This window comes from Trachemys scripta, chromosome 7 (assembly GCF_013100865.1).
Source record: "Trachemys scripta elegans isolate TJP31775 chromosome 7, CAS_Tse_1.0, whole genome shotgun sequence".
NCBI classification, from domain to species: domain Eukaryota; kingdom Metazoa; phylum Chordata; order Testudines; family Emydidae; genus Trachemys; species Trachemys scripta.
Genome location: NC_048304.1, coordinates 32,019,396 through 32,037,661, shown reverse-complemented (window position 1 = coordinate 32,037,661; position 18,266 = coordinate 32,019,396). Strand labels below are relative to the sequence as shown.

Genomic DNA, 18,266 nt, shown 5'->3' with positions numbered 1-18,266 from the left:
TCCTTCTAGGGCTTGGGTTCTGATTTGCCCCTGTGACTGATAGCCATCACCTGGGAATGACTCACATGATCGGAGGCTGTGGAATCCACTGAGTCCCGCTCCAGTTCCCCCATGTCACGGACGCTTCTGAGAGCATGCAGCATTAATGAGCCACAGAGACCCAATGGGCAACAGACAGGAACGTTGTGTTTGGTGGGAGAGGATTTAACCAGAATGGGAGCAGACCCCCATCGCAGCCTTCCCCCTGCCTGGCACTGAACTTTGTGGGTGGGTAGAGCCTAGAGACCTGGATTGAGAATGAGCGAGGTCCTGTACCAGGCGCGGCACAGACCCGAGCCGAGATCAGGGCCCCATTGTGCCAGGTCCTCCTCACACCCCAACCCAGATCAGGGCCCCATTGTGCCAGGTCCATCACAGTCCACAACCGAGATCAGGGCCCCCATCATGTTGCATGGACACACAGTGAAAGATAGTCCCAGTCTAGAAGACCTGACTATCCAAACAGATTATTCTCCCTGTGACGGGTTGGACCCCCCCTCCAGGATGCCACCTGATGAGCTGGGGTTCCACTGAGCGCGCCCGTTCCACCAGCCTGGGCTTCCTCAACCTGTCCTTGCTGTGCCAGGCCCTCAAGTCTTCTCCAGCACACACACAGGTGAGGCCACACCCAGCTGCAGACACAGACTGAAATCAGCTCTGTGGGAGGATTCAGCTCAGGACTTTATCCAGCACTCAAGTGCACACCTTCTTTGGGGTGTAAACCCAAAATCACCTTGTCTTTCATTGTATAGAGAGATCTGTACAGCCTAAGCTCATAAATTCGCCCCCTCCCTCAATGTGGAGGGAGATATGCACAGCTTCCCTCCCCCCAATATGAATTGCACAAACTAGGTTTTGAAATAAACAAGAAATAAGTTTATTAACTACAAAAGGTAAATTTTAAGTGATAATAAGGGATAGCAAACAGAACAAAGCAGATTACTTTAGTAAATAAACAAAAACACAAACTGAGCTTAACACACTAGATGGGTAGGATATAAATTAGCAAATTCTTACCCGGAGTGATAAATAGGCTGGCAAATTCTTTAGGCACAAGTTGCTTTGGCTTTCCCAGGCTTTCATACACAGTCTAAAAATCCTTCTAGCCTGTGACCATCACTTCCCACAGTTCAGTCTTTGTTCCTCAGGTGTTTCCAGGTGTGTTGTTGTAGAGAGAGTGAGGTCCCCTCATAATGTCATTTTCCCCCTTTTATATCTTCTCCCCACTTGCTGGAAAGCTCCTTTGCTGTGACCTGGGTCAAACAGTTCCCATTGTGTAGTGCTATCTCTGAGAGGTTTCTATTGTACGCAGTTCCTGGGGTAAGCCTTGTGCTTGTGTGTATTTTCTCAATAAGCCATTAACATTGTTTGGCCTTTTTACTGTTGTACCTGAAAGGCTGCTCGTGGGTGTTCTCAACCTCAGGATATGTTTCAGTAACACATACATAGCCAAGCTTCAGAACTCACATATGACGATAGAACATACAATCCAACGAGATATTACTGTCTAGCGGATCAAGACTTTTAGAACGATACCTCACATGGCATACTTTGTACAAGACATATCCTAATTACATGACAGTGGTGAATATTGGAGTGCCAGGGTGTCACTCTGGGCACCCCACATCAGTGGCCCCTTTTGTTCAAGGCGTTGCCCTATCGGCCAGCCCACATGCTGCTGAACAGCTGGGGCTCTGTTCCTGTGTGGTAGGCCATCGCCACTTCGCTTCTGTCAGGGCTCTGCTCTGCTTTGCATCCACAGCACTCAGCTGGCCGTGTCATCTCTCCAGCTGGCAACCCTGGGGGTGGGCAGTGTGGTATCTCTGTGGGCAGGGGGCACCTCCTACACCCCCAGGAGGGATCGGGGCCAGGAATGCCCCTGCAGGCACCAGCCCAAGGAGATCTTCCAGTCCAGGGCCAGCCCCATAGCAAACTTGGGAGATCATCTAAAATCACCCTGGATAAGACCCACATGCACTTCTCACCTCCCCCTGCAGCCTAAACTGTGGGTCTGTTGATCTATCACTGCACATCCCTCTTCTCTGCCCCACCCCAGCCATTGGGGCACCCTCTCTGCCCCTCCAACCACCCATCCCTGGGGTGCCCCCAATCTACCCCTCCCTAGCCCTACACCTGTCCACCACCTCTCGGCAGCCCTGCCACCCCACATAGATTGGTGATTACTGTCTGGGATGATCAGAACAGGAGACTCACCTGGTATCCAGGGATAGATTGTCCCCTCCAGCCGTCCCCCTAGGGGATCTCATCTCCTACCACAGCACAGGGGTAACACGGGTGTGCTTATATCACCAGACACCCCGCCCCCTTCTGCTAGTAGCCAGCACTTGACGCAGCTTCTTTAGGGTGTGGAAACTGCTATGTATATGGTTCCCAGCACCCCTGCAGGAGCCTGCCTGCTTCTGACCCCCATTACCCCCATGTGGGGAGATTATGGTGCATCATGGGAAAATGCAGTCTATCCTGGGAGCCCAGGTGCATTGAGTGCATGAGGCACCCAAACTACATCACCCATGATGCACCAGTCAGGGATTCCCAAGATGCATTCCCTTCCCATCTACAAGAGGGGAGACCATGGTGCATCATGGGAGATGTAGTCTGGCCAGGGCATCCATCTCACAGAGAAGACAGGAGCAGGAGGCTGCCAAACTACATCTCCCATGAGGCACTGCAGTGGCATTTCAGAATCAAAATACTTAGATTTTTGCAGAAAATATCAACACTTTCTGGAGGGAGAAACATGCCCCCACCCCTGTTTCCAGAGGAGCTCCAGCCCTGACTCCATGGGGTGGTTGGTGTGCAGGGATCAGGGACATGGAGTAAGGCGAATTTCTTAGTGTGGCTGAGTACATTTCTTAGTACATTTACAAAATGTACAGAAGGCCACAGGAACGAGTGCAGGAAATCTCACCTAGGCACCCCCCACACACACACATCCTGTCCCTGCTGCCTGGGGGCTGGTACCCCACATAGAGGGGTCACTCCAAACTCCAGCCCCATTGGTGAATGTTACAGTTTGGATCCAGCCGCCACACCTCCTGTACAGCCTCGCTGAGTTGCCTAGCTGCCCCCCAGTCCCTTGCACCTAATGGGGAGCCCTCAACACCTTCAGAGCCCCCAGGCCCTTCGCCCCACTCTGCTCAATTTGCCCCAAAAGGGGTCAGAGCATCAGTTCGGCCGCAGGATCCAATCCAAGCCCAGCTTGGTAGTGGCTCATCAGCAGCTATGAAATCTGTTGGCTGGGTCACAGCTCGCAGTAGGACAGAAACCTGCATCGCATGAACCATCATTGCTGGCTGGACGGGCCACAGACGCTGAGCTCCCCTCCCCCAGTAGGGAGGGTCACTTTAGAGGGGTGGGTGTCAGGCCAATACACACAACCAGAGGGAGCCAGTTCACAGTCCTGCCAGGCCAGAGGGATGGGCGGGTGTCAGGCCAATATACATCACCAGGAGGAGCCAGTTCACAGCCCCACAAGGCCAGAGGAGGGGTAGGTGTCAGGCCAATACACACCACCCGCGGGAGACAGTTTAAAGCCGCACCTGGCTGGAGGGAGGGGCGGGTGTCAGGCCAATATTCACCACCAGAGAAAGCCTGTTCACAGCCCCACCAGGCCGAAGGAAGGAGCGAGTGTTAGGCCAATACATACCACTGGGGGGAGCCAGTTGACAGCCCTGCCAGGCCGGAGGGAGGGGCGGGCGTCAGGCTAATATACACCAGCAAGGGAAGCCGGTACAGTCACACCTGGCAAAGTTGTTCAGGGAGGTGTCTCCCTGCTCTGTCCATGCCCCACAGGCTGCCTGCATGTGTGGCGTAGGGTCCCCCGCTAGGGAGCAGCTCAGTGGCACAACTCAGACTCCCCCGCCCCCACCCCCATTTGCCCTGTCTCTTTAAGGGGGCTGATTCCTAAGCTGCAAAGGGAGCAGCAGGTGGCTCCTCCCTTCACGTGGGCCTTTTGGTGCAGCCTCCACCTGTGCATTGGGGGGGCCATGACTGGGGGCTTTGGGGGCAGGGAAGGCTGCTCAGATCCTGGTTGAGTGGACAATGTGAGCCATGGTCTCCCCGGCGATCGCCTCCTCGCCTTTCCTCCTGGCTCTGGAACAAAAGAGGGAGGGAGTGAAAAGGATGGAAAGGGCAGGTGGGAAGGGATTGACGGGGAAGGAAAAGAGGTTTGCAGGGGGAAAGGGCAGCGGGAGATGTACCCCAGCAGCCCGTGACTCACACCTGTCCTCCACCTCTTCTATGGTGTCCAGCAGGGGGACGTTGTGCATCTCTGGCAGGAAGCAGGCGGCGATGCCAGACACGATGGGAGCCACCCCGAATATCACCAGCGGCAAGAAGGGAAATTGCTGCCCGGCCACCAGCACCACCGGGGCCACCATGCCGCCCAGACGAGCCATCACGGTGGTGAAGCCAGTGCCTGTCTGCCTGCCAGACACAGTGCGCTGTGAGAGACTCGTAACAATAACAGCACGCCCCGCACAGAGATGCAGCCGCCCCTGGGGAGAGGCGCAGGGGCTGTTTATACGATCACAGAGATGGGGAATCCCAGTCCTGATTTTACCTGACAGCAGTTGGGAAGAGCTCTCCCCCATACAGGTAGGAGCAGACAGAGGAGGCAGCCAGGCATCCTTTTCCCAGCACTACCAGAGCCAGTCGCACCATCAGCATCTCTGGAGGGGGAGAGATGGGGATGTGGAACTGGCCTTCCCGGAGATCACAAAGCCTAGTGCACGTTTCAGTCACTGCAGTCCCACGGCACAGCTGCCACATGAGCCATGCAAATAATCACAACAGCATTTCACAGTGGGGAAACTGAGGCATGGGTGAAGTGGCTTGTCCGAGGCAGATCCATGAATAAAATCCAGGAGAGCTGACTCCCAGCTGCCCACCCCATTCCAATCATCAGACCCCACTCCCCTTCCAGGACTGGGGATAGAACCCAGGAATCCTGACTCACAGCCCCACCCTCCCACTCTAACCCCCGAGCCATCTCTCCTGAAGATCACGGGACAGGAGACTCTTGGGAGAGCCATGTCACAAGGGCTTCCCCCACTTCCCAGCTCAGTGGGACCAACTTGGCTCCCATCACTGCTGGAGGTTGAGTGGGCTGAGAACCTGGGGTTCGGGGGCTCCTTACCTCTGGGCACAGGGATGTTCCCCAGGAGAAAGATGCCGGCCAGGATGAGGGAACTGGCCTGGATGGCTCGGCGTCCAAAGTAGCTCAGGGCCAGGGCACAGGCCATCTTGGCCAGGATGTCAATGGCCCCGAAGAACGTCTGCACCAGGAAGATGTCCAGGCCAAAGGCTGACAGGTCCATGGAGAGCCCAAAGTAGGCCAGGTTGGTGGAGAAGCTGCAGAGCAAAGCGGAGATGGGTCAGAGGGCAGGACTCACAGGTGACATGGAGAGCTCAGCGAGGTTGTGACAGAAGGGGTATACACAACCCATCCATCCTCCTAGATACATCTGTATCCATCCCTCCCCTGTCCATCCCCCTAGGTACATCTGTGTCCATCCCTCCCGCCGTCCATCCCCCTAGATACATCTGTGTCCACCCCTCCCCCGTCCATCCCCCTAGATACATCTGTGCCCATCCCTCCCCCCGTCCATCCCCCTAGATACATCTGTTTCCACCCCTCCCCCATCCATCCTCCTAGATACGTCTGTGTCCATCCCTCCCCCGTCCATCCTCACAAATGTGTCCCTCTGTCCATCCTTCCACCCTTCCTCAGAGATTTAGCTATGTCCATCCATCCATCCATCCATCCATCCATCCACCCATCCTCGCAGAGGTAACTGAGTCCCTCAGACCCTCCATCCCCTACTTAGATCCAGGAAGATGTATCTGTGTCCATCCATCCTCATTACTAAATCCTAGATGTTGGACTATCTGTCCATCCTTCCCTCTCCCCATGGATCCTCTTCTCCTTTTCTGTCTATCACCACAGCTGACCTTCTATCCAGTTCCAACTCTACCCCTCCACCCAGCACCATCTAGCCATGCCCCGATAGATACCCTTATCCCGTGGTGGATGTATGGCTCTGTCCATCCCCTCCGGGAAGTGGGAGGTTCACTCCCTGGTGCTGGAGGCTCTGAGCCGCAGGCTGGCCAGGCAGAGGGCCCTTACCTGACACTCATGAGGCAGCAGGAGATGCGTCTCATGGCCGGCGTGCGGAAGAGGCCCAGGCAGGAGCAGGTGCTTTTCCTAGTGGGGCTGCCCCCCACCTTCTCCAACATCTAGGAGAGAGAAGGTGGCTCAGCAATGCCCTGACCGCTCAGGGCCCCAGGCGAGGAGGAGGCTGGACACGGACTTGCCCCTTCCCTTGGCCCCACTGGCCCAGCCCAGGACCTAGCCAGCTCCAGAGCCCCACCCCCCATCTTGCCCTAACTGGGAGCCTCACAGGGCTGAGGCTGGGGAGCAGGAGCTCAGCATGAGACCCTGACCGTGGCCTCTGGCCTTGGTGTCTGCCCAGGGAGCCTGGCCACTGGGAGAAGGTAACAGGGGGAGGGCAAATCCCAGCCCTGAATGTTGGGAGAGGGCCAGCCTCAGAGCAACAGATTGAGGGATGGAGGGATGGACGGCTGTGTGTGGGGAGGGCGAGATGGACGGCTGTGTGTGGGGAGGGCGGAATGGACAGGTGTGTGTGGGGAGGGCAGGATGGACAGGTGTGTGTGGGGAGGGAGGGATGGATGGCTGTGTGTGGGGAGGGAGGGATGGACAGGTGTGTGTGGGGAGGGAGGGACAGACGGCTGTGTGTGGGGAGGGAGAGATGGACGGCTGTGTGTGGGGAGGGAGTGATGGAAGGACGGACGGGCCGTAGGGAGGGAGGCATAGGCACCAACTTTTTCCAGCACCGGTGGGTGCTCAACCCCTGCCCGCCCCTGGCCCCGCCCCGAATCCACCCCTGCCCCACCCCCATTCCAACCCCTTCCCCAAAATCCCCGCCCCAACTCTGCCCCCTCCCTGCCCCATGGGACTCCTTCCCCAAATCCCTGCCTCAGCCCTGGCTCTTTCCCCAAGAGCACCGCGTTCCCACTCCTCCCCTCTCCCTCCCAGCGCTTGCCACCGTGAAACAGCTGTTTCGTGGCGGCGAGCACTGGGAGCTAGAGGGAGAAGCAGAGCCCTGGCGCGCTCAGGGGAGGAGGCGGAGGTGAGCTGAGGCGGGGCAGGGAGCTGCTGGTGGGTGCAGAGCACCCACCAATTTTTCACCGTGGGTGCTCCAGCCCGGGAGCACCCACGGAGTTGGCGCCTATGGAGGGAGGGACATGTGTGTGTGGGGAGGGAGAGAGGGATAGATGAGTGTGTGGGGGGGGGAGGGAGGTATGGACATGTGTGTGTGATGGAGGGTGGGTGTGTGTGGGAGGGAGAGATGGATGGGTGTGTCCGGGGAGGGAGGGATCGACGGGTGTGTGTGGGAGGGAGAGATGGACGGTGTGTAGGGAGAGATCGAAGGGTGTGTGTGGGAATGAAAGAATGGATGGGGGTGTGTGGGGAGGGAGGGCTGAATGGGTGTGTATGGGGAGGGAGGGACAGAGGGATGGCCAAGTGTGTGTGGGTGAAGGGAGGTATGGATGTGTGTGTGTGAGGGAGAGATGGATGGGTGTGCGCAGGGAGGGAAGGATGGATGGGTGTGTGTGGGAGGGAGAGATGGACGGTATGTAGGGAGGGATGGGTGGGTGTGTGTAGGAGGCAAAGATGGATGGGTATATGTGGGAATGAAAGAATGGATGGGTGTGTGTGGGGTGGGAGGGATGGATGGGTGTGCATGGAGAGGGAGGAACAGAGGGATGGACGGGTGTGTGGGAGAGAGGGATGGAAGCATGGATGGGTGTGTGGGGGAGGAAGGGACGGATGGGTGTGCATGGGGAGGGAGGGACAGAGGAATGGACGGATGTGTCTGGGGAGGGAGGAAGGGAGGGAGAAATGGATGGGTGTGTGTGGAGGGAAAGATGACGGTGTGTGTGGATAAGGAGGGATGGACGGATGTGTGTGGGGAGGGAGGGGTAGACGGGTGTGTATGAGGAGGGAGGGGTGGACGGATATGGTGGGGGAGGGATGGAGGACGGGTGTGTGTGGATAAGGAGGGATGGATGGGTGTGTGTGGGGAGGGAGGGGTGGACAGGTGTGTGTGGGGAGGGAGGGATGGACGGATATGGTGGGGGAGGGATGGAGGACGGGTGTGTGTGGATAAGGAGGGATGGATGGGTGTGTGTGGGGAGGGAGGGAGGGATGGATGTGTGTGGGCAGGGACGGAGGACAGGTGTGTGTGGGGAAGGAAGGATGGACGGATATGGTTGGGGAGGGACGGAGGACGGGTGTATGTGGGGAGGGAGGGATGGACGGGTGTGTGTGGGGAGGGAGGGATGGACGGATGTGTGTGGGGAGGGAGGGATAGACGTGTGTGTGGGAAGGGAGGGACAGAGGACAGGTGTGTGTGGGAAGGGAGGGACAGACACGTGTGTGCGCAGAACTAGATGGTTGGAGAGATTAAGTCCTTTCATCCCTAGTTTGGATCAGGCCCCTCGCCCTGCGTGATGTGCGCCTCTTGCCCTCATGCCTTTGCCCCCCAGCTCCATGCCCCACAAAGGAACTTCCACTCCCTTCGCTGCCCCACTGTGTTTGTGGGGGACGGGCTCCTCTCTGGACAAGACCCTGCCCCCTTTCGGCTTTCCCAGCTCCTGGTGCCATGCAGGTAAGGAGATGGGCCAGGTGCCGACCCCACTGGGGCATCTCCAAGGACCTCCCATCCCCCTCGCCAGGGCCAGCCCCAGCTGGATATCAGGACTGGGACATGCTGTGACCCTGGGAGTCAAAGGGCATTGTCTCACCTCCAGGGAGATGCTGTCCCCGCCCAGCTGCTTCCGGTTGATCCGGGCCACCCGTTGCAGGTTGCTCAGCGCCATCGCATGCCTGTGGTTAATGATGAGCCAGCGTGCGGACTCTGGGATCCACCTGGGGAGAGGAGGAGCCGGGACGCCACTCAGATGGGGCTGATCCCTGGGGGATCTCAAAGCACTTTTCTGTCATTTCTTCAGCTCCCTGTTTTATGGAGGGGGAAACTGCGACATGGGGGGGATGTAATTTGCCCCCACCAAGGACACAGAGTTAAGCAGTGGCCAGGCTGGGAATAGAACACAGTCTTCTCTCCTGCTCTCACCACTGGACCCCACTCCCCTCCCAAAGCAGAGAGTAGGACCCAGGAGTCCTGGCTCCCAGCCCCCTGCTCTCACTACTGGACCCCACTTCTCTCCAAGCCCCTTCTGGGGATGGGGGACTCACCAGGCACAGAGGAAGAAGATGAAGAAGGGGGTGGAAATGGCCAGCTGCAGCCAGCGCCAGTCCCGGATGCTGTAGGCCAGGCCAGCCAGCACCACCTGGCCTGCCGTGCTGCAGTAACTCAGCCATGTCACCACCAGGGCACGGGACTTGGTGGGGACCCATTCCAGACCTGGGCAGGGGCAGAGAGATGAAACTTCTGAGCTGGGGGGTGACTCCTGAGCTCCTTTCTCAGCCCAAGCCCCTCCCCACACCCATCACTCATGGGCCTCAGCCCAGGCCAGCCTTGGGGATGGGGAGGCTCATTTTTGTGGTCCTTTCAGCCTCCCCACTTGAGCCTCCCACAATTAATGCCAGCCGAGATATTCCTGCTAGGAACTGGGCTGAGATACAGCAAAGTCATTGCATGCTATGCAATGGGACACTGGATGGGCAAGGTCCCTGGGCATCATTAACCTGGATTGGAGTTGGCGCCCCCTATGGTGAAGGGCCCCATACCCCATTCCTCACCCTCTTAGGCCAACCAGTCCCTCCGCTTTGGAGCTGGATTGGAGCCAGGGTCCATTGGTGAGGTAAGGCCTCATAACCATCCCCCAAAGCCAGCCAGCTCCCACTCTAGGGCCAGATTGGAGACAGTGTCCAGTGGAGCAGAAAGCTCCATATCTTATCCCCCACAAGCCAGTTGGTCTCCCTGCCCTGAGGCTGGATTGTAGCTGGTGCACCCTAGAGGGGAAAGGCCCTGTCCCATTCCCCCTGCCCTCGGGATACTCACTGAGGCAGATGTAGTTGAGGAGGAAGCCAGACAGACCAACCCCACTCAGCAGGCGGAAGGCGCAGTAGGTGAGGAAGTCTGAGGACAAGGCAGCCCCAGTTCCCATGACAGCCATCAACAGCAGAGAACACAGCAGGATGACCCGTCGCCCAAACCTGCATCACAGGGGGGAGCATCCAGGGTAAGACCCCAGAGGAAGCCTCACAGCTCTCACATGTCAGACCGTTCACCTGCGGTACTCACTGCCACAGGAAACTGCAGCACTCTGTCAGGCATCTCTGATTGTTTGGAGTCAGTAACTGACAGATGATAATCACTGATCAACAGTAACTGCCCCAGCTCACTGATCATTACCGGTAAATAACTGATCATCAAAACAAGTGACCAGCACTTGATCATTGTTCATTGATAGCCGGTAACTTGTAACTGACGGAGCTTGGCCGTACACCCAATTCCCTGGCATTTCTCATTCTGTCTGCAACATGATAACCTTTGAGTGCTGTGACTGATCCAGCCCAGAATTTCAGGAAACGTTCCAGGCACCAATTGCTAAAACCAGGGGTGGGCAAACTACGGCTCCAGGGCTGCATCTGGCCCTTCAGACGTTTTAATCTGGCCCTCAAGCTCCTGCCAGGAAGCAGGGTCCAGGGCTTGCCCTGCTCCACGCATGCCATAGCTCCACCTGGCTCCCAGAAGTAGTGGCATGTCCCCCCTACGGCTCCTACGCATAGGGGCAGCCAGGGGCTCCACATGCTGCCCACGTCCCAAGCACAGCCCCCGCAGCTCCCGTTGGCCGGGAACCGCGGCCAATGGGAGCTGCAGGGGCAGTGCCTGCAGACAGGGCAACACTCAGAGAAGCCTGCCCGCGCCTCCACGTAGGAGACGGAGCGGGGACATGGCGCTGCTTCCGGAAGTTGCTTGAGGTAAGCACTGCCTGGAGCCGGCCCCCAGGGCCGGCTCCAGGCACCAGCCCACCAAGCTTGTGCTTGTGGCGGCACCTGGAGGGGGGTGGCGCGGTGCGGTGCTCCAGCTCTGGCCGCCGGGGAGAGCGGAGCCCCGGCCGGCTCGCCGCCCTCCCCTGGGCGCTCTGGCCACCGGGGAGAGCGAAGCCCCGGCTGGGCTCTCCGCCCTACTCCCGGCGCTCTGGCCGCCGGGGAGAGCGGAGCCCCGGCCGGGCTCTCCGCCCTCCTCCTGGCGCTCTGGCCGCCGGGGAGAGCGGAGCCCCGGCCGGCTCGCCGCCCTCCTCCTGGCGCTCTGGACGCCGGGGAGAGCGGAGCCCCGGCTGGGCTCTCCGCCCTCCTCCTGGCGCTCTGGCCGCCGGGGAGAGTGGAGCCCCGGCCGGGCTCTCTGCCCTCCTCCCAGGGCTCTGTCCGCCAGCGGCACCACAGCGGGCTCGGCGCCCTCCCCTGCCGCGCTCCGGGGGCGGGGGGCTTTTTTGCCTGGGGCTTTTTTGCCGGCCCTGCCTGCCCCCCTGCCCCTCTCCCGGGCCCCAATCCCATGCCCCAGCCTTGATCACTCTCCTGCTCTCGGTCCTAGCCCGGAGTACCCTCCTGCACCCCCAACCCCTCATTTCTGGCCCCACCCCAGAGCCTGCACCCCCAACCAGAGCCCTCACCCTCTCCCACACCCCAACCCCCAATTTCGTGAGCATTCATGGCCCGCCATACAATTTCTATTCCCAGATGTGGCCCTTGGGCCAAATTGCCCATCCCTGGCTAAAACCCTATGGGGAATTTGGGCACAACTGGAAGAGGGAAATGGATGGTATCCGGAGCCCCAGCAGCATTTTAGCAGAGCCACAGCGTCAAGCACCCGAGATCAAAAAACTGGCTGAGGCCACCAATGAATGCACTAGCAGCATGACAACACTCCATCTCGGCTCTGCCCATCCTCCCAACAGAGTGTAAGGGGGCGAAAATGACATTTCCCAGACAAATAACAGTGGGGGGAGGGTAAATAAGGGAACGTGGGGGGGAAGAGGGTATGCCCACAGCCCCTGGCACTGGGGGACAATGGGTGACCCTGGCATGAGGGAGGCAGTAGGGGGCTTGCAGCGAGTCCCTGAACTAGAGGGGGCTGGATGCAGTAGAGGGAGCTGTGCAGGGGGATGGAGGGATGCACAGTGTGTACAAGTGCTGGGCCAACAGAAGCAGCAAAGCGTGGGACCCCCTTGTTAATAACCAGCCCTTGCTAACGCCTGTTGGCTGAGTGCCGAGCGCCGATCAGCGACGGACGTGTCTTCGCTGACAGCCGGGGTTGTCACCCACAACCCATGGTTAACAGGCAGTGGTGGAGAGCTGAGCATCACTAACCAGCCAGCGACAAGTGAGGAGTAAACCACTCGCAAGCGTAGGGTGCATCTCAACCCAGGGAGTGTTTCCATGCGTCATGGAATGACCGAGCATTGGACCATGCGTCTGAGCCAGGATGGCAGGGGCGGGGGGGACACTGGGCTGGATGGGTCCATTGGTCTGATCCGGGGGGGGGGGGGGGGGGGGGGGGGGGGGGGGCAGGCGGGGTGGGGCCGTTGGTGGGAGCCAGGGCAGCAGGAAGGGGGGGTCTGAGCCAGGGGGGGGGACATTAGTTTCAGGGGGACACCCCCCGTCACCCACCTGTCCGAGAAGACTCCAAAAAGGAGGGCTCCAAGCAGCACCCCTGCCATGAACAGCGTCTGCGCCAGCGCCGGGAGGGGGCCCAGATCACACACCAGATCCCACTGGCAGACAGACGGACAGTCAGTGCCCACAGAGACGGGGTATGGCGCCCCCAGGGGGCCCCCTCCCAATCAGTGGCTTGACCTGAGGGACTGGAACTCCATAGCCATGTATCCCCCAGCACCCAACCTTCTCCCACACCCTTCTCTGGCCCCCTATCCAACTCTCCCCATCCTCTCTCTCCCCTACCGTCCTCCCAGTTCCCGCCCCTCTTCATCTCCCACCTCCTCTCCCCTCTCTCCCCACAATCCCCACTCTATCCCATCCCCCTACGTGGGTCCCCCCTCCCTGCCCCCATCCCATGGCTCTGCCTTGGGGCAGCAGGGAAGAAGGGGGGCTATCAGCCATACCTCGGTGACGATGGTGGAGGAGAAGGTGCTGCGGTCGTAGTACCATCCGTCCCGGCAGGGTTCTGTCTCGCCTGCCCTGCCCAGCGAACTGTTGGATCTTGGATGCTGCCCATGGGTGTCCACCAAGCGACAGCACTGTTCTGGGCTCGGGACCAGGGAGAGCCCCCCACGAGCTGCAGTGGTGTTGCCCACCCAGCTGGCATTGGTGCCTGGTGGCGGAGGGCGGCACTGGTGCTCAGGGGAGGCGGCACTGAAGTTCTGCACCAGGTTGTGGCTGGCAATGAGAAGGGCAGGCGCGGTGAGCAGCAGAACACAGAGGAGCTGGAAGGGACCTGCACTGCCCACCTTCTCCAGGAGGTCTCCAAAGGCCATGGCTGGGGGGCGGCAGAGAACACCAGATGATGGGGGATATGGGCACAAGCCTCTCTTGGGGTGACTGCAGGGAGAGACGGGTGCCTCAAGGGAGAGACAGACATGGGCACCTGCAGGGAGTGATGGGCACAGGTTCCCTTAAGGAGCAGCTCTTCCCAGCTCCTGGCTGCCTTATATACTGAGCAGAGGGGAAGGTGGGGAGGGGGGTTAACGATTGACTCCTGTCATGTTATGCTGCTAACCCAGAGTGCCCTCCCCTCTTCTCCCCACAATTAGAGGCAGCTGTTAACAAGGAGGAAGCTGGCATGGAGGGAGGGGGAAGTGGGCACTGAAGACTGGGAACTGGGACCCAGGGCTGGGATTGAAGAGAGAAGGCTGGCGCCAGACTGGGCACAGCCACTGTGGACCAGGCACTGCCTCTGCCCTGGCACTGGGGACCGGGCACTGCCTCTGCCCCAGGCACTGGAGAGCAGACACTAGCACTGCCCCAGCACTGGCTCGTCCCCCAGCAAGCTGGCACTAGTCACAGACCCAGTCAAGAGTGTTGCTAATGATGCAGAGTGAGACAATTCTGGGGTGACCTGCCCATCTCTGCTCCCCCGACCCATCTCTCCTGGGTGGGGTGGGGGATCCTTTGCCAATGTGCCTTGCATGTGCAACAAGCTGTGTCAAGTCTCAGCCCCTGCCAGAAGCCCTGGCTTTGCCCTCATTTACCTTTCTATGTCTCTACCCCTTTAACCTTCTAAACCCTTAACTCTCTTCTACCTCCTCCACACCCCCTTAACCTCACATCCTCCCTTTCAAGACACATCCATCCTGCAAACAACTTTCCTTCCCCCAGCCCACATCTTGATCCAAGGGGATTGGGTCTGGCCACCTCCCCACAGGCGTGCCCCCGTTCTTACGTCAGAGCAGCACATTTAGGGTTAATCATTACCCTCCTACCGGATTCACACACCAGCCCATTTCCTGTGGGAACCAAGATAACCCCCCTGACCTCCAATTTGGTGCCTTCAGTTCTGCTACTCAGTCACCTATTGCTGAAGTTTGGTCTCCACAGCCTGGTCCGTGCATCCACTTCTCATCTGGCCACACCCTCTCATGTTGCAATGGGAGGGAGAGAAGTTCACCTACAAGGGGGGTCCCCCTCAAAATCAGCCCCCGAATTTCACAATGTTAATGGTGCTAAGCAAGGGGCCAAAGGGCTGGCCCCACAGGGGGTAGAGAGAGGGGGGCAGATGGATTGAGACCAGGCAGACTCATCACCCACTGAAGGGGGCGGTCCCCAGCAAGAATCCAGCTCCAGGGAGAGAGGCTGAGAGCTGCCATCGACTCAACATATGCTAGGACGGGACTGGCCCACAAATCCTCTGGCAAGAGCTGGTCTATCTCATTCCACCCACACACCCAGCCTCACCCCTGAGCCTCTCCATGGCATGTGCCCAGGGCTTACCTGTCTGCCCCCCGGCATTGCACCCTGCAATACCCTCTCCCTGTCCCTCTGAGCTAGGCCCAGGGCAGGGCTGGGTTGCCAGCACCTTGCAGTCCCCATGTATGCCAGAGGACACCCTCTCCACCCACTTAACCACCCCACTGTGGCAACAATTCCCACCAGTACCAGCTGCCCTCTGGTAGGCACAGCAGCATGGATGTGGGAGTTCCCGTGTGCGTGCACACACATGTATGTCTGAGTGTGTGCACGTGTGTGCATCTGAAGCAGTCACTAGGGGCACAAAGCGATGCTCTCACCATGGGGGCTGGAGATTGGAGGAATGGGGGAGGCCTCCCATAGCAACAGCGAGGGAGGGACAGCAAGGATAGGGTGAGGTGGGGGTGTCTGGGACAGAAGTGACCTTGCTGTCAGAGTCTCAGCAGGGGGCTGTTCTAGCCCAGGGGATGGGGAGTTTGGAGGAGCACAGCACTTGCCCCCCTCCCTGCAGCCCCCCTGCACTTCCCCACTGCCCTGCCCTATGGGGCCCAGCCGTCCCCCCCCAGCTCATGTGCCGTCTCTGTCCTCTGGACTGACCACTCTCCCTTCATCTCCCTCAGTCATTAGCCTTAAGACGCTTAGGAGCCCCAAATCCCTGCTCAGCTTAGCCCACAGCGCCTCCCTCCCTGCTGGAGACAAGTTCAGCCACACATGAAGCCATGGCATGGTGGCAGCCAGGGCTGGCTCTGTGTGGAGGACCTGCCCTAACCCCACAGCCCAGCCCAGGGCTGGGGCCCCAAGGCAAGGGGGAGCTGGTCTGATAGCCCTAGAAACTGGGATTCAATGTGTATCCCCAGGCAGTGGTACATCAGACCCACAGGCCCCCAGCCCCATATCTACTTCCCTGCCATCCCTAGTCCCCCCATGGGCCCCTCCAGTCAGGTATCCCCCCCTTGCTGCTACCCCTGGTCATACCCATAGGCTCCTTCAGTCACGTATCCCCCATCCCTACCGCCCTGGTTACACCCATGGGCACCTCCAGTCAGGTACCGCCACTCGTTGCCACCACTGGTTTCACCCACAGCCCCTCAAGTCAGGTATCCTAATGCAATTCTACTCCATGTGACCTACTCCAACGCATTGCAACATGGTGCAATTAAATGTGACAGCCTTCATCTCAATTCAGGGGCTACACTACTTACCCTGTCCCTCTAGTGCAGTGCAGTCCCTTGCATTTCAAGGAGATGCTGCTCACTGCATGCAACTATAGCCAGTGAAATGAAATGCAGCAGAGTGCTTTCTGCTTCAACACAATTGCATCATAACACAGAGCCAAAATGCTCTTCTCATTTAGGGCTTGAGCCTTTGGGGAGCTGAGTAGTTGAGGGTGCCTGGTAGCTCGCAGGTTCAAAGCTATACATCGATGCTGTCCCATAGCAGCCCCTTGTGGCCTAGGACAGCCCTCCAGGCACCCTGTCTCAGTTTCCCTATATGTACTGAGAATAATCCAGTTATACCCAGAGTCTTTAAGAACAATATTCCGCCTTTCTTTGGGGCTAATTAATTCAAATTAACCAGCTACCCTCTTTAAGTTCAGGGCTTCCCAGCCCTCCTTCTTGAGACTGGGGGATTTCAGTCCTAGTCTGCCTGGCCTGCTCTCAGAGTCAGGGGTTTCACAAGCCCTCCCCTCTAGGGCTGTGTCCCAGCTGAGCTCTTCCTCTCCATCTGAGCAGCTCCCCCCTTTCCTGGGCTTGGAGCTTCCTCTCGAGTCATCTGGCCAGTCACTGTTCAGTTTCTTGATCCTCCCCAGGTGGGTCTAAACTCCAAACCTTGTCTGTGCTGGATGGGAGAGGGTGGAATTTTGCTGTGTCCACTCTTCAAAGCTCCTGGTCCTAGGCCCTTCAAGGAGTAATGGTTTGGGATGGTCCAATACCTTCCCCCTTTGTGGCACTCTGTACCCCAAAACAATACCCTGGTACCCCCATATTTACCATGGTGATATGATTATTATATGTTTTGTACAAAGTATGCCTTGTAAGGTATCATTCTAAAAGTCTTGACCTGTTGAACATTAATATCTTCTTGGTTTGTATGTGTTATCGTTGTATGGGAAGTTATGAAGTTTTGCTATGTGTGTGTTACTGAAATATGTTGTGATGTTGGAAACACCCCCAAGCAGCCCTTCAGATACAACAGTGGAGAAGCCAGACAGCATTGATGACATGTTAAGGGGAGTCCACACTCCCAAGGACTATCCCAGGAACTGTATACAATGGAGACCTCTCAGAGAGAGTTCGTAGACAATGGACTTGACTCACTTCATAGCAAAGGGTCTTTCCAGCAAGTTGGAAGAAACTATAAAAAAGGGGAAGTGACATCATCACTTGGCCTCACTTCCCCTACAATGCAACACCTAGAAACGTGTCTGGAGAACAAAAACTGAACTGGGGAGGGTGGTTCCAGGCTGGAAAGGAGAACCCCAGCTTGTGTATTAAGGAACTATCCCATCAGGGTGAGACACTGCTTGATTCAAATCCTGTCTAGTTTATAGAGCTCAGATTGTGATTTTACTTTTATTTCTTAAGTAACCAACTTTGATCTCTACGCTTACTACTTATAATCACGTAAAATCTATCTTTTTGTAGTTAATCAATCTGGTTTATATTTTACCTTAAACAGTGTGTTTTGGTTGAAGTGCTTGGGAAATCCACTCAGTGAACAAAAGCTGGTGCATGTCCTCTCCACACTGAGGGACGGGTGGACTGGGTAATAAACTTACACTGGTCAGGCTTCTGACCAGAGCAAGACGGTACAGCCCTTGGGTCCTAGGCTGGAGGAATTGACTGGAGCCTCTCAATTGTTAGTTTATAAGTGGCTAGGAGAAGTATTCATATAACTCAGTTGGGTGTGTCCTTGTCTGTGGATGGCTGTGTAAGTGCAGTACCTGGAGAGGTTTTTGCTAGTCACAGCATCACAGTGTGAGAGGGAGCCTAGGTTGGTATGCCAGGGTACCCCAGATCCAGGTTGCACCTGGGGAACCTGTCACACCCTCCCAGACACTAACTGCTCCCCTGGACCAATTTCCTCTTTCCTAATGGTCACTTCCATTATTTTTCCAGCCTTCATCTGCTGTCCCCAGACACATGGAATCAGGGTATATGGCCTCCCAAACTATCCCCTCTGGCCTTAAAGGCCAGTACATTGTTACAAAAAGCTTCCATGGAACGGATTCAGTGACACCACTGAGATTGTACAGAGTCATCCAGAGGAGAATTTGGCCCTGTGTGAATTC

General features: G+C 57.6%; 1 protein-coding gene across 1 annotated transcript; it reads right to left on the bottom strand.

Annotated features, from left to right (window-relative positions):
- Window positions 1–4,079: 4,079 nt before the first annotated feature.
- Window positions 4,080–13,545, bottom strand: LOC117880028 (solute carrier family 22 member 6-like). The gene is made up of 10 exons (XM_034775671.1): window positions 13,174–13,545; window positions 12,722–12,825; window positions 10,110–10,264; window positions 9,341–9,509; window positions 8,818–9,013; window positions 6,188–6,297; window positions 5,198–5,412; window positions 4,622–4,730; window positions 4,282–4,485; window positions 4,080–4,152 (listed from the first exon to the last, which is right to left on the bottom strand). Exons 1-10 carry the CDS (start codon window positions 13,543–13,545, stop codon window positions 4,080–4,082), a joined length of 1,707 nt encoding a protein of 568 aa, XP_034631562.1.
- Between the last annotated feature and the right edge of the window lie 4,721 nt (window positions 13,546–18,266).